Source organism: Apostichopus japonicus, chromosome 16, assembly GCF_037975245.1.
Source record: "Apostichopus japonicus isolate 1M-3 chromosome 16, ASM3797524v1, whole genome shotgun sequence".
Taxonomy (NCBI): domain Eukaryota; kingdom Metazoa; phylum Echinodermata; class Holothuroidea; order Aspidochirotida; family Stichopodidae; genus Apostichopus; species Apostichopus japonicus.
The window spans coordinates 25,913,129-25,929,853 of NC_092576.1; the positions used below are offsets into that span (position 1 = coordinate 25,913,129).

The 16,725-nt window shown below is 37.3% G+C and overlaps 2 protein-coding genes across 2 annotated transcripts in view; both read left to right on the forward strand.

Annotated features, from left to right (window-relative positions):
- The window catches only part of LOC139982455 (uncharacterized), a 240,401-nt gene that overhangs the window by 221,653 nt on the left and 2,023 nt on the right, over positions 1 to 16,725 (forward strand). The window contains exons 32-34 of the mRNA XM_071995347.1: positions 11,961 to 12,014; positions 13,775 to 13,822; positions 15,887 to 15,912. Coding sequence (XP_071851448.1) covers positions 11,961 to 12,014; positions 13,775 to 13,822; positions 15,887 to 15,912 — 128 coding nt within the window. The remainder of the gene's footprint in view (positions 1 to 11,960; positions 12,015 to 13,774; positions 13,823 to 15,886; positions 15,913 to 16,725) is intronic.
- The window catches only part of LOC139982486 (uncharacterized), an 88,442-nt gene that overhangs the window by 33,701 nt on the left and 38,016 nt on the right, over positions 1 to 16,725 (forward strand). The gene's annotated exons all lie outside the window — the stretch shown is intronic.

Here is a 16,725-nt window from a genome sequence, read left to right on the forward strand (position 1 = left end):
ATAGTAATAAAAATACTTCTCCATCCACAAATGAGTTTGTTATAACCGAGCCTCATACCTGTCATGAGGCGGGTATATCTCAAGTAGGCTATAGACATTTAAGTTTTTTGCATTTACATGGATGTATTATCATTTCATTAACATGATTGGGACCATCGATATATATATGAATAGTGAGATTTAAAATTATCATATAAAAATAGGAAACAATGAGAAGAACGAAAAAATCAGCCGAGGAATCTTTTGAAATATGATCAACCTTACTGTCTCATGACAGCTACAGTTTTAATTAAAGAAATGATAGCGTTTTTTCATTAAATCATTATGTATATAATGTGTAAACTGTATATTATATAAATTGTATTTAGAGAAATCATTTTATATTAACACTAAGCTGTGTACGTGTTGTTCAACATTATTCAGAAAAGATTGAGTAACGTGAGAGATACAATCATCATACTTTTTCAGACGTTTTCCTTCTTTCTTTAAAGATCAGCGAGACGAGTCACAATTTTAACTTCATTATTTTCTTTGTTTACAGGTTTTATCAATGTAAACTGCCAACATCCATCAGTCCTGAGATGATACCGGAAACAGCAAGATCAAGTAATATTAAAGGTATTTTGCGGCAGATAATACTCTGTGAGATTATTAAATAAGTGTGTAAAAGGTGCTAACTTTTTTCGTGGGTGCTGGGATTTTGGAGTGTACGATTGTGTGCTTTTGAAACGGCGGGAAGGCGGAGGGACGGGTGGTGGGTGCGGAGGGAAGAGTGACTTTTCAGAGAGAATTATTGGAAATAGTGCATTACATAAATTTGCATATTTTGGTTTCAGCACAGCCATGCACTTCTTGCGTTGTCTGCTATATAGTGGTTGTGCATATACCATTCATTCATATAGCACGTGTAAGGTTAGGACCTATCCCATTGTGTATGGGTATATGAGATGTTTCTAAGTGTTACAATCCTTTGTCGTTTCTTTTATGAATTTTGACGGAAAAGTTAAAAATTTTCTTTATTTCTTAGTCTAAACGTTTTTACTGTTTTTTTTAAAATATATATTAAATTCAATTTAAACTCTACTGCGAAATTAGTCTAAGGCAAAATGCTCGCGAGGGGGGAAGGGGGGGGGCGTGGCGTGTATGTTCAAGCAACGAATCTTAGTAATCACTAATCTATTCACTGATAATGAATAATAATACCAACGTGACATTAGAAACGCCTTACTATCAAAATTGCGAAGTATCCTACTAAATTTAAAAGCCTAATGTAGTTAATATATATATTCCTTCTGTACGTTCTTATCTTGCTTGTTTATTACTGTTTGGAAAATGAATAAACCAGAAAGAGAGCTGCATATAGAAAAATAGTCCATCAACAAAAACAAAATAACAATCGAGAATTATTTAATATTTCACACATGGTAGATTTATTTTGTTATTGTAGGTAAGCACGACTAGTAATATGTTAATGTTGTTTTAATTTTCTTTCTCTGAAGTTCTTTGGCCTGATACAGCCTGTCAACTTCACCTGCAGTCCGGCAAATGGAAACAGGTTGGTGATAAGATGGTAAACGTATGTAAGGATCAACATGGCCCATGTTTTGTAATAAATATAGCCTGTTTAACTGCTAGTGTAAATATCATTGTACCGTGGAATATCCCATTGAAGCGATGATACAACTCTGACACAGTGTGTGGTATGCGGCTTAATCTGTTGTAAACATTTTCAAGAATGAAATCAATTGATCAGTAATTGTTGTCCATTCTGGTTAATAGTCAGGTAGGAATATGAATAGAGAGATGGTGTAAGGGGGGGGGGGTGAGGGGCGGCTGGGGTGAGGTTAGTAGGTACTATTTGATGGTTTAGGAAACTTAGGATATCCTCATGCTCATTGACAGCTTCACAAAGTGATGACGTTAGATAAAACAAGTAGTGGAATAAATATGAAATAATATATTTAATGATTCTAAGATTAAGGAAGAGGTGAGCGAAGGAAGGCTCTAAGCAATGTATGAGATGAGAGGGTAGAGAGCAGACAGACAAGTGAAACCCCGAATTAGAATTTGAAAAACTTTATTCAGAAAGTGTCAGTATCTAGAGTAGAAAGAGACAAGTTAAACATTGTGTTATTTTTGTCATTTTATTGCATAGGCCGAAGACATCCAGACTATTACAGAGCTGTGTTCAAATGTTGTCGTCATCAATAACGAAAGCAGTCAGGAATCACAGGAATCACAGAAGTCAACCATTGAACTCCTGAAGAAAGCATCCAGGCATGACGTAAGGATACATTGAAGGGATACGGTCAAGTAGAACTAACAGATAACAATTAATTATTTTATTTCTTGTTCCCCCCAACTTTCGGTGATTTGATAGTGAGCCGGGTCATTATTTTTGGCATCAGAATTAGATAAATTAGAACCCTCCTAAAGAAAGTGTGATTTGATAAACAAAATAATAAGAGATTTTAACAAAATAATATCGAAGTAAAACAAACAGAAAACTTAAAGTTGATAATTGTACGTTAGCGAAAATGACACTAATCCTTTAGCTACTGAACTATCCTCCATTTCTAAGATGTTTTCAGATACTTTAAATGGCTGAGGTCCAGTTAGTTCATTGGCTTAGTATAAGACCTACACAGAAAGGAAATTGAAAAATAAAATATTGAACTGTATGCTCGAATAAAAAAACATTGCTATCAACAGATAATAATAAATTAATAGATAATTAATAATTTAAATTCAACTAAAACGAGAAAATAAAATAATCGCCAGTAATTATTCAAGATGGTGCAATGTGGTTTGGCAGCATGTCTTGAACCAGAACTCAAGTAATGTAATGCCAAATTTAAGCACTAAACCCTAGCATTACCTAGCACAAGTCAACTGAGCCCTCTGGACCCCCCCACCTCACAGGGCCACTATGCTAACAAGCACATTACACCTTAAAAATGTAGACTAGGCATTGTTACCTTCATTATCCAGAGCAGATCTCAAATACAATGTCACTGATGTAAGTTCCATTACATACTTGTATTTTCATTAAACTCCAATTAACCTGACATACGCCCCCCCCCCCACCTCCCTACCCATTAGGCTATATTAACTATATGTTAAAAACAACAATCGGTCGCCTGCACAATCTCTTTGTTGCATTTTGTCTATAATAATACAGGGTTTCTTTTTTAATCAGCCAGTGAATTCTTAACATTTTCATTTCACTCCCCGCCCCCCCTCCTCCCCTCACTCATGAAAGTTAATCAAAAATGAGCAACCTTTGGACAAACTTGCACAATATATAGCCTTTTCAAAGTAAGACACACATAACAGGTAGCATCAAGGAGTTAAGGGTATTTTCTTCGTTTACAACTTTGAATAAAATGTCTAAAATTATTTGCTCCCCCAACTCATACATTAAGAAATATTATTTCATTATCATTATATCAGTTTCATCTTTAGATCTACATTTGTCTCTGACTTTAAGTATTTCCCACATTATCAAAATGCTTTTTTTTTGTTTATTTTAGCGGTGGGGGGGGGTATAGGTCTTCTTTGTAAGGGGCTTTATTATCATGCCCATATACTTTATACTTGTTACCTTTATTCTTGGTGGGCTTCTTGTACAAGCTACGGCTTCCAAGCCCTTCCACCATTTTCTCTCCGTAATTTCCATTATTTTTCTTTTATTTGAATTACTACTTATTATTTGCTTTGCATGGTATTGTCTTCACAGTCCTATTATTATATAAACATTGTGAGAAAATGGAAAAAATAAATGAAAAAAATGAAAAAACTAATAATCAATAAATAAGTGCAAAATGTAAACAATGTAAGTGAAATAACTGTGAAATATTAATATAATCCAAGTTTGCTGATTAATTATTATATGTGAAATTAACTTAAATAAAGTAAACGTAAAGAAAAAGCCCCAAACATAACAACCAACTATAGAATAGTTAGTATCAGAGTGATTAATTTAAATTAATAACCTTAAACCAAAACTGCCTAAAACTGTTTATTACCTACTTGAATATATATTAGGCCCTCACCTGACCCTTCCTTACTCCCCAACGCTCCAATCCAACAAGTAATATCACATAGCCTACACAACAAGGAAACTACAGAGCCTTATATTCTTAAACAACAACATATAATGTTTAAAACCTAGTAATGTATTACAAAACGAAATAAAAAGCAACGCAAAATACAAAATAATATTAAAAAATAAATTGATAAATATGACTTTTTTTACTCTGGTTCCCGCTTACCCATAATAAACACACCAACCCCTGCACGCCCCCCCCCCCCCATGTATTTAACTCTGTATAGGCCTAGTAGATTAGCTCCACACTGACTCCCTAAAAACGGAAACAAATATTGCAACCCATAATACAAATTTAACACCCCTGGTTCATCCCACAATGATATTACACCAATGTACTGCTGAAACACCCTTCACTTAAACCCCCATTCACTAATCTTCTAAACAATTGACCCCACCTTACCCTCATTAAAACGAAACATGTCTTTATTTATAGTTTATTATGATATTTATTCTATTAAGTATTCATTTTCCTTCAGATTCCCATTTCTAGTCAGGGTTAATCCTGTATTTATTATTCTATTACAGTTATATTCTTATCCTACACTAGAATTAGTTACAACTGAACCGTAAATCAACCCATACCACTAACAAAATATGTAACCCCCTCCCCTCCCCCTACCCTTTCCCTGAACCACTCCACACCCTCCTGTCCCCATTTGTTCAATAATCTCACAACGATGTGTCTCTTTACAGTCAAGTAATATATTAGTGTTACTGTGTCCTACTGTATAACCACCAACACCCCCCAACCCTCCCCCTTGACATCAATTTGAATGTTAAACTGGCCCCATTATAACCCCTTCCAACCCCCAGAACCATTAGTCCTTCATTAGTTATAAAACAAAGTAGAAAACCCATAAACATTATTGTAACTAGTCACAGATATTTATGATGTTATGATATAATTATTAATATTATATTTATTATTTACTTTCCTTCAGATTCCTATAGACTGTGTGAGTCTAGACGAGTCCTTTAACAAGGTTGATGAAGATGATATTACTCTCTACTCTGGTCTCTCTCTACCAATCCTAACATCAATAGAGATGATGGACATATTCACAGAGGAAGGGAGAGAAATGAATAAACATGAAGTTAATGGAATATTAAACTATGTACAACACTCTCAAAGATTCAAGACACTGAGGTAAGTATAATTAATAAATATGTGAATAATATTAGTAATTAATACAATAACTAATTAATATTAATGGTGTGAACAAGATAGGAATGATTAATATAGTCAATATTTAATAATTACTGAAGGTTTATTGATATTTTTAGATAATTGTAGAAGGAAAACAAATAAATTGAAGAAATTGAATAGAGAAATAAAGTACCAATCAAAGAACGGTCATTAGGTGAGGAATATGATTAATGGGAGAGTAAAATAGAGACAAAATGAGACAGATAAACATATTTACAAATATAAAAATGAAAGATTGACTTGTATTGCAGTAAGAATGATAACAAATATATCTAGCGTTAGAGGAGAAGACATTAGTTTAAATGGTTTAGATTAATTATTAATAAAATTGACTAAGGAATCTAAGAGAGAAATAGATCCAAAAAAATAAGAAGAGAAAATGGGGCTAAATTTTTAGTTTAACAAACTTGACAACATCAACAGTGAAAGAAATTATTTACCTTAATTAGTTAAGAAGCTGAATAAATAAGTTTTGTTTTATGAGAATGAAATCTACCAACAATTTGCATGTCTTGAACAAATGTATCAAATACGGAAGTATATACGTAACCTCCACCAGGTTCCCCTTCCACACCCCTAGTCCTTTCGAATGCCATTTCCTTATCATTAAATTCTTCCAATGTGAATTTCCCATCCAATACCACAGCAAAAATATATCGGCCCCAATACCAAGCCCACCTACGCACTGTTGTTCCTACTACCTGCAAAGCATGCCCTGAACCAATGTATAGACTACACAATTATATATACCCTCTCTCACGCCCCTCCCGCACCCCTCAAATGTCATTTCCCTGAACTTGTTAAATGTGTCCTATACGCTATTTAATATCCACGCCCAGCACCGCAAACACATTTCCTTAACACCCCCATCCACTCCCCGGCACACGCACACTGTTCCATTTCTCCTATATATGTTTTAATCCGTTTTCATCAGGCTAATGATCCTCTTAAACCCTTCCTAACCCCCCCCCCCCCCGGCAGCCCACCATAATCCACTCCCCGGCACATGCACACTGTTCCATTTCTCCTATATTTGTTTTATTCCGTTTTCATCAGGCTAATCATCCTCTTTAACCCTTCCTAATCCCCCCCGGCACCCCACCCCACCATCATCCACTACCCGGCACACACACACTGTTCCAATTCTCCTATATTTGTTTTATCTGGCAAACCTCCGCTTTAACCCCTCCCCCAACCCGCACCCCACCCACACCACCATCCACCCCCCCCCCACTCGGCGCACGCACTGTTCCATTTCTCCTATATATGTTTTCATCCGTTTTCATCAGGCTAATCATCCTCTTTAACCCTTCCTAATCCCCCCCCGGCACCCCACCCCACCATCATCCACTACCCGGATCACAGACACACTGTTCCATTTCTCCTATATTTGTTTTAATCCATATTTTCATCAAAATGACAATTTACAACAGATAACGTAAATCGTATATACCCTACAGTGTGTACACATTCATCATATATCTGTACAGTTAACTGGTTCTACGCTTTTCTACTCAGACAGTTCACACACATTTTTCAATGCTAAAAGTCTATTGAACTTCGTTCATCATTTTCTTGCTAAAGATGTACAGCAATCTTTTCACTATACAGACATTTTCAATAGTTTAACATTTTCTTTTGTTCAACACCTGTCAATCAAATACTTGAACAATGCAATGAAAAGAAGTTGTATTCAGTGAAAGAGACGCGCGCGTCCCAGTGAAAAGAAAATGTATTCAATAATAGATACGCGCGTGTCCTATAAATAACACCTGGCATCTACAAACAAACAAGTACCTGGAGGTTGCTATGGATACGCCTAGACACTGTCTGGGTTTGTTGGTCGGCCTGGCACGTAGATTGTTGTCAATGATTTTTACTTTCTTTGGGGAAGCAATACGTTGTTATTTAATAGGATGTGAAATGTACAGCTTAAGCATGCGAAAATAATCACGTATTTTCGAAGGTAAAATTTCTAATAAGACGACCAAACGAACATTATATTAAAACCTGTTGGTGTTTAAGTAAGTTAGGGCGAGCATTGTACTTGAAGAAATTAGACAAAACAAAATCCCCCAAAATAAAGAATGCAGAGACCAATTTTGTTAGGAGACATGTGTTATGTTTATGTGTTATGAAAGTTGATGCTAGTGGGAATTGGAAATTTATAACTGGAGGACAGGACAAGGGGTGTTTATTTTTTTTGAGGGGGGGGGGGGTTAGTCCCCAGAATAAAATAATGCCAGGAATATTACAAAGCACTCTAGTGTACAGTATATACATTTATAACGTGTGTGTGCGGTTCAACCTAAACAGTAAAGAAAAAAATCGACATTTTTTCCAAATGTTACAGAATAGAACTGTCATGCAAACACCATCCATCTAACCAAAATTTCTCAAAGGGAATAACCACGGCGCCCCCTAGTACCCCTCACCTTGACGGACGGGCATAATATATTTGCTCCCCCACCCCCTCCCCCTCCCCACCCCCTCCCCCACCCCCACCCCCACCCCCCGTTAGCAGAGCCAAAAATCGTTGTTGTTTCCATGGATATGGGTATCGTAGTGTTGTGAAGTTTGGTGAATGTAGATTACGTACGCATTATTTCCAGTCGTTAAATGTTAACATTCAGTATATAAGGCTTTGCATAACTTTGATGGCCTTGTCCGTACTAGCAGTCAAGTGCGTCATTCTGACCGAATTATAATTAATGTAAAGGTAAATCATCGCCTTTTTATAACGGGTATCACACCTTCAGCTTTATAATAATTTAGATTGTAATATTGGTAACATTTATTCTTCCACCGTTTACGTATCTTGTATAAGCGGCACCTGGTAGTCGATAATTAAAAACAGAAGTAGTTACACTGGATGGAAAGTGCTTGAATTTTATATGACGTCACAATTATAATTACAATGAATCTCTTTCTTCCTCTTCAGTTTTTATGATTGTCTGCTGCCACCTACTATTGCATCTTCCTCTCTGTCAAACCTGGAAGCAAGGAATGTCGACGGTACAGTATAAAGCTCGCATTGATATCATGTGGTTTTTACCAGGGAGAATTGTAATGGTTAGGGGGGTGGGGGGTTGGTGAAACTTAAAGGACAAATACCCCTGGACATATACCCCCGGACTCATACCGTGCACTTCCAGGAAAACACTAGATTAGAATAAGCAAAACAAGGGGAGGGTGGTGGCCGAGTGGCTAATGCATTGGGTTTATATAAGATCTCAGGATTGTGGGTTCGATTCCAGATCTCGCCATTATGTTGTGTCCTTGGGCAAGGCACTTTTATATCGACTGCCCCTCTCCATCCAGGTATATAAATGGGTACATGTGAGGTAACTTAGGCCTGTGCGCTGGATTCTCGGCAGCCAGCCTGATGACCAGGGATTCAAAGCGCTTCTTCAGATGACTGTGCCATATAAAGCGCTATACAAAACTAACATAGCATAACATAACAAATCATCAAGTAAAATTACTCAGAAGAAAACTGGAAAATGGTAAGTCGCAATAAGCCGGAAATGTTCTGAGATTAATAATACAGAATAGTTTGACTATAACTAATAGTAAATTAATAATTACTACCGTCAGTGACCAATGCCCACCCCCCCCCCCTCGTGCTTCTTCAACTGCCGTCTCCACCTATCTTGCCCCTGGCCTCAGTCCATTGTCAAACCCTATCCAGGAGTTTTGGGGGCTTATATATGAAAGGCTTGAATCTTTTTAAAAAGTCGAGATGAGGTTCAAAGAGCCAGAAGCACACGACGATCCTACGGTGGGTAGTTGTCCGTTTTTTTGTTTGTTATGGGGGTAATTGTTCGGGGATATATGTCCGAGTGGTAGTTGTCCTGGGGGGGTTGTTGTCCGGGGTGGTATTTGCCGGGGGTAATTGTCCGGTGGGTAATCGCCCGGGGGTTATTGACTGGGGGGTAATCGTCCGGGGGTAAGTGTTTGGGGGGTATTTGTTCGGTCACGTCTTTTTCGATAAGACAAAAGGTCCAAAGGGGAATATGTTTACTCAAGTAAAGCAGCCGGTTGGTTCTTAGGGTACGGAATTAGGTTTGTGATGTGTCTTTTTGTTGAGCAAGATTATTTGAACTTTTACCATTATTTGGATTGTAGTTGTTTTGATCATATGTTTTGTAGATTTTCTCAGGTTATATTTCTATGTAAATCAATTAAAACGGGACATTTACAAATAACAGACTGTGACGGTTATAATGGCCAATATTCTCCGGTTTTACTTTCAAATTTAAAACACTGAAATACTCTTTAAACTGTATTGGTGATATGTCCCTGATTATGACACAATATTAAATAAAATAGCTATTAATTATTAACCTAATATTGATAATTGTTTCAATTAATGAATATCATAACATGTGTCAAGTTCGGAAGGACGAGAAGGTAGTATACTCTCCATCTTTCGAGTAATGACATAAATGTGAGGGTTAATGTACAATATCCTCTTTGTATATTTACGTGATAGTGCTCGACTGATAATCGGTTAGATAATCGGCATCCGACCGATTATCAGACAATCGGTAAATAATCAGCTTCGGCAAAATTCATAGCGCTACCGATTATGCGGAACCGATTTTTACGTTCCACGTAAAGGATTGTATTTTTCCGCGCTTTTGATTCAGCACAGCCACAACGGGAGAAAAATGTAGATCATTCGATGCAACGCTATTGAAAGCCGGGAAGGAAACGGTATCGCAAGTCCCTCACGCGAGATTGTACTAATGCTCTCTAATATAGCATCCAGTTTTGGCAGGTAACATCATACAGTATACCCGCAATAAGCTTAGGGGGCGACGATTTTTTTTTCACTTCGCTGACTGCATCTTATAGAACCTTCTATTATCCATGTTTAACGATTGATAAGAACGATTGATTGTCTTGACTAAATATAAAACGAAAGCAATATACTTTAAAACACTTTGGCCGTTTCACCGTATAGTGAAAACTGGAAAGTGAAAACGATAACATTAGGATTGGTTCGTTGTGAGTTCTACGTACATTAGGCTAGTCTGGCTAGAGAAAGGTTGAGCTTCATAACTGTTCAGTTTGAAAGTACGACCAAGATTTTACAAATGTGATAAAATGATGAAATCATGGCGCCAAATACTCCTAAAAGTGTTTGGCGACAGTCCTCGGTAGTTCTACTGCATTTCAGTATTGTGTGATTAGGCAAACATTCTTACGCATATTGTTGCATAAAACCCGAAGCAACTTTTTTTCCCTGACCGCATGTACCATACGTGCTAAAATAACCCCTTTGCAGTAACTGAACTCCTTTACCGCAACCGACAAATGCAAGTCTTATTTCTAGCGACAACCGCGACAAAGACGATTGGACTTTAGTGTGTGATTTCTTCCTAATGAAGTTAAGTAAATGGAGAAGTGCTATTGACTTACTGTGTATGATCGTTTGAAACAACGTTCGATCGGAAGGTTTCCCTCGAGGATGTTAATAATTGAAAACTTGAAGCAAAAGTTCTGGATTGTTTATTTTTCATGATAAAATAAAACTGTTAGCAAACTGCTTATCCACTAAAGAGCATGTGTAAGAGAATGCGTTAAAGTAACTTACTTTTATACATTATTTTTCATATCAGATTACAGTGGCGTAGGAAGGTACTTTTGAGTGGGTGGCTGAAGACTGATGGCCGGCCTGGGGGAGGGGACACCCCCTCCTCTTTGGAATTTTTTGGCATTTCCAGGTCGCCTCAGATGCAATGTGGTGCAATGTAGCACACTTCAACACCCACTCCATTTTGTAAAAACTTTTGCATTTTCACCTGGCCTTAGATGCAATTTGGTGCTCCAAATGAGATTTTTTTTCTCATTTGGAAATGAAAAAGGGGTTTTCTGACTTGCGAAGCGGGGGGGCGGAATGATACTTCCGCCCCTCCATATTTTTCACTGGGGAACTGGCGCCCCCCAGCCCCCCGGTTCCTACGCCTTGTGATATATTTTGATATCAGATTACGAAATAACAAATATGCTATTTCCATGCGATATACTTTTCACTTTATTTTCGTTGGAGTTGAAACACTGAAAATGGTTATTATACCGGTTGTGAAAGCTGTCCCTGACCTTTTTTTCGCATTTCGTAGCCAATGGCTACTACTTTCCTCCTTCTGTAGTCTGTACAGCACTGTCAATTACTGTGTTGTGGCGGGATTGCAATATTGCGACTCCTCGATATAAATGTACAGCGCCCTATGTATGTGTTGCGGTGTTCTTTATTTGCTCAATTACACTTTACTGTGAAACGTTAATTCGTTCATTTACATCTTTGAATGTATTGGCCTAGAATTTGATAATCATACTTTAGGCCAGTTCCACGAAAATGATGAAATAATTGGTAATCGGCATCGGCCCGCGGGCCGGTAATCGGTAAAACCGATTATCATATAATCGGTCGAACACCAGTACGTGACGGGGTGAGGGGATGGTTGGGTGTAGGGGGATGGGTGGATGATGGTCCCTATGGTAAGTTAACTACGAATTCCCAGTTTCTCAATTATGGCATGCATGGTCAATTTACAATATTGACTATAGTCTTCTGTTCTATCCATTTTAGTTTTCTGGAATCCTTACGGAGATAAGGAACGCAATTATCTTCTGGATCTTCAGTCTGGTCGCTGGCTTCTGGTCAAAGATCCTGAGTCATTCTTTCCTGTAAGTAATGCGTCTGAGTTATCATCACGTTTAAATGTTTACTTTAGGTACAAACATCAGTTTGATTTGTCGTAGACAGTTTGAAAGAAATGAGTTTCTGCATAAATTCATCCTTTAGTATGCATTATAGTTGTTGACATCAGTTTGCTTTTAACACTAAAGCGTTAAGACATTTCCAGACGGAGCGCAGATACACATACCTGTTGCTCTTCATGAGTGTGAGGTTATTAGCTTAAGAAGTTGACTTCCCGGCGTTAATTTCCGAAATCATACAGATACGGCGCCATCTTGTAGGGATTTCCTTCACATACGTACCGCCCACCTCCACCACCATCCATTTTGCTCACACATCAGGCAGATTCATAAATGTGAAATTCCGAGTTTAAATTCGCTTCAAATTAGTGAAATTCCATGTTCATGGCATTCGGAATAGAAGTGGACTGTGAAGACAGTTTTATGAATCTGAAGTACTGTATGTTATACAGTTTTAAATTTTTCATTTGAATATATGATCTTACTAGAAGTTCATAATATTTCTATGCATTTCCTGCAGTAAATCGTTGGATCCAAGTTAAGAAAGTCTAACATATTATGGTTAACATTGTAAATTCCTATTTGTCATGACGTATTTACTTCCCGTCTTCTACTTTAAATATCAAACCAAAGTTATAACGAAATGATCATTAAATATTAAATGGTTGCAATCACTGCCAGCATAAAGTACAGAAGAGCTAGCTTTACCCATGACGTCATTCAAAAAAAGACAACTAGAACACTTTCATGCCAAAGAAATTATAGAACGAAGGTTCTAACAACCAACTGCTGTATCTGCTATATTATGATTTTTTTTCCCGTCATATTAAAACTACCTATATTAAAATGTTCATGTTACACATATCGACTGTTGTTGATAAATGTGTATAGTGAGGTAAGGCAAGGCTACAGTAAGTAACCAAATAACAGAAATATTCATTGAACACATGGCTGTATTAGGGGTGGGGGTGTGCTAGTGTGAACCCCTCCCCCATTCATATTCATCAATATATTCATATCCATTGAACACATGGCTGTAGCTAGAAGGGGGTGTCCTGATGTGCACTAACCCTCCCCCCCCCCCCTTAGTCCAGTTACCAGTCAGCTAAATGAAGGAAATAGAAAAAATGAGAGAAGTAATGAAGAGAAGAAAGAAGAGAGAATAAATAAAGGAGAGAGGAAAGAGAGGCAGTAGATAATAAGCGGGGTTGGCCTGGCCCGGGTACTAGTAAGGGGGTTGCCATGCCACAGCCCCTCACCCTCGAAAAAACAAATAATGATAATAAAAATAAAAAAAATAAACTAATTATTTATGTGGGATGCTAATAGTGGCTAGCTATAGACAAAAGGAGTAAATTGTTCCTATTTTTGTTAATCATTGTTGTTTATGCCAGTCTAATATTCTGCTAAAATTAATATTTTGATCAAACAAAAGGAAAAATTAAGAGACCTTAACTGGAGAATGAGAAATCCTAAACATATATAAGCAGTTCAACGCTTTGCCAAGAGCACCATTACATCCAAGCCACCTAACATCACAACAATGTCTCCACTTATACCCCTACGTCAGGGCAGCATTCCCCTGCACAAGGTGACAAGGGAAGGTATTTTCATCTTTAGTCGGCAAACATTGCAACCCCCACACCCCTTCTGCATCTATAATGATCTGGCATTGCACCTGATTAAATATCATTTTCCTTAACAATTTTTATATGCTTTAATTACAGAAGTTGAAAATTCGGGAAGAACTGACGGATGCTGATTATGCAAATGAGGTAAAACACGGAATATTCGTCAGATTTGAAATTGTATGTGAGAAGGGGGGGGGGTGGAGGAGGCGTTTGTGTGGGCTGGGTGTAGAGATGAATGAGGCTCTGCAAGTTCTCACTAGTAATCGATCATTTTTGGGATGGTTGGTCAGGGTTTAGAAATGTGTGTAACAAATGACATAGGCCTGTTAAACGCATTAGTTCTGCATCATTGACACTAAACAGCTAAACGTTATGTTTCTACATATTTATTTAGATATTCTGGCGTTGATGTAGGTTGCGACTACATGTGTTTTTAAAAAAAATCAGTGCAACTCTTTTAATGTCTCATTTTTTACCTCAAGGATATTTAAAAGTGACGCTATGCCATGAAACAATTTGCTCCGTAAATGCATTTTTAAAGGATACTTAATCATGATACCTTTTCGGTTCCTTGCTTTAGCGAAAGGAACCTATGCAGTCAACTTGCGTGTGTGTGTGGGTGTAAGCGTGTGTGTCTGTGACACTTGCTTGAGTATACTGTAACTCAACAAGGAAAAGTTGAACTTGACTCAAACTTGGTATATAGATCCGCCATAGTAAGAAGGTGTGCCCTATTGTTTTTGGTGCCTGTAAAGGTCACCAAAGGTCAGTTGGGGGCCAACACCAAATGAATAAACAAAGCAATAACTCCCATTGACAGGGTATGACATGGTTGATATTTTAGGACGAGTTGTAAATGGGTTAAGGGATTATTTCCAAACAAAACGGTGATGTGATCAAAGGTCAATTAGGGGTAAAGAACTATATAGTATTATTGAAATAACTTGAGAACAAAATGTCCGTGAAGGTTGGGAGTTACTCTATTGTAATCCAATAGTGAACCCGCATCTGTGTGACCTTTGACCTCCGGTGACCTTTACTAATTTGTTGGGTTATATACAGTTTTGTTGCCATGTTCAGATCTCAAATGTTCTGATCAAAATTGTCCATGAGTTGACCCCTGTGCGACCTTCGTGTGTGAAGTTATCAGAGGTCAAAGTTTTGTTTTGTTCATAAGTATAGTTCAGATTGTCGTACAGAATTGTCATGTTGCTTTCCAGGAAGAGAATGTCAAACTACATATGACCAGGGGGTCAAAAGGTCAAATCTTGGAAAAACATGCTTATTTTGGAATATACGGGGCAAAGAAAAAAGTGTGTCAATATTTTGATGTATGATAGAACTATGTGTGCTCTATAGAAACAACCATCCTATGATCGTACGTACAGTTTTCAAGTTATGGGGAGCCAAAGGTTGGTTTTGATATATTTTTAGCAATACTCTGTGTGTGTACATTAGAGCACAACACGTTTTTATGACATAGTACAGGCGCTTTGCCAGGAATTTGCCAAGGAGGGGGCAAAACTCAAAATGTAAGCGTAGCGCCACCATTGGTTTTCGCAAAGTGCCCTAACAAAATGTTGGCCGAAAATGCCACCCAGATAGCTGGAAATGGCACTTCCCAGGCATAAAAACGCATAAAAATAGGGGAATTACTAGCAATATGGTAACAAAAAATACTACAAAATATGCTCAGGGAGGGATCGGCTCCCCCTTCGCCCCTCTCTCCCCATTGGTTACGCGCCTTTTTTGAAATAACCGTTATGTGATCCAAGGTCAATTATGGGTCAACATGTGTTTATTTTTAGCAATAACTTCAGAAACTCCCACTAACAGGGTACTTTGGGACTAGCTGTGAATGGGGTACGGGATTATTTCCAAACATAACCGTCACGTTCCAGCTATTAACATTTAGGACAGAGTGCATATCCCTCTTAAGTTGGACACCTGGTTCTCAACAGGTTCTCAATGACCAACAGTTGATTTGTGATAGTTTTGAGAATAAAATTGTGTGTACATTCAATTAACAATTTTAGGACAGTTCTGCTCCATAGCGCCCTTGGGCTCTTGTTATATAATCTACACATCTCCGCTGTGTGGTCTCTAATGCTATATAGTTAAGCTCACACTATTAATGAATAATAATATCACAATATTTATTTTCCCAATATTTATATTTTATCTAATTTATTCTTTCGTTTTACTTAGGTCGAAGCCTTCCGGAATCGCTTCAGGTAGGCCTTTATCAACACTCACCAGTTTTGGTCATAAACTAGACAGAACCCTCATTCCCCACATTATTAATAACGTTAAATTGAAATGAATTATAATGTTGTTTATGTTCAACAAAATCTACAATCCATAATTTGGAAGGATTTAAGCTTGTAACAGTTCAGACTCTTAATGTATCCATTCATTTTGTGTCCAGATTTAATTGTGATAAGACTATCATGTAAAATATTGAATCCGAGAACTGAAATTTTTAATGATGTAAGCCATTCAAATGGTAAGGAAATACAGTTCCATATAATTCATCATTAAAAGTAAATTTCAGAGAATCCTCGTTTGTTATTCCACCAATCACTAATTTGGATTCATCAACCTTGAAATTATTTCAAACACCTACTATTGAACATCACCAAGAAAATCATGGGGATATAAAAATACAACATTCTGAGGATAGATTGCTGTCAGATGTACACTGGGGACCACAGTGGAAATACGTCTGCTGGACAAACCATTCTGTGTTATTCCTACACCATGTGATTTTTGTTGTATTTTGTAAGTTTGGTGTGAAATAAATCAGATCAAATCAAAATCAGAAATTACATACGAAGTACATTGGACAATCATCATGCCCACCCCCTCCCTTCTCCATAAAAATATCAAAAGAAAGTTAACCCTAAGCATTAAAGATGAGAACAAGAAAAGTATAGTTTCAATGGGTAGAGATCAATATAAGAAATTATATATGTTGATTTCATGTTCATGTTTTAATATAAGAGATTATCAGCCTGCATTGAATTGTCATAATAAGCAACATGAAT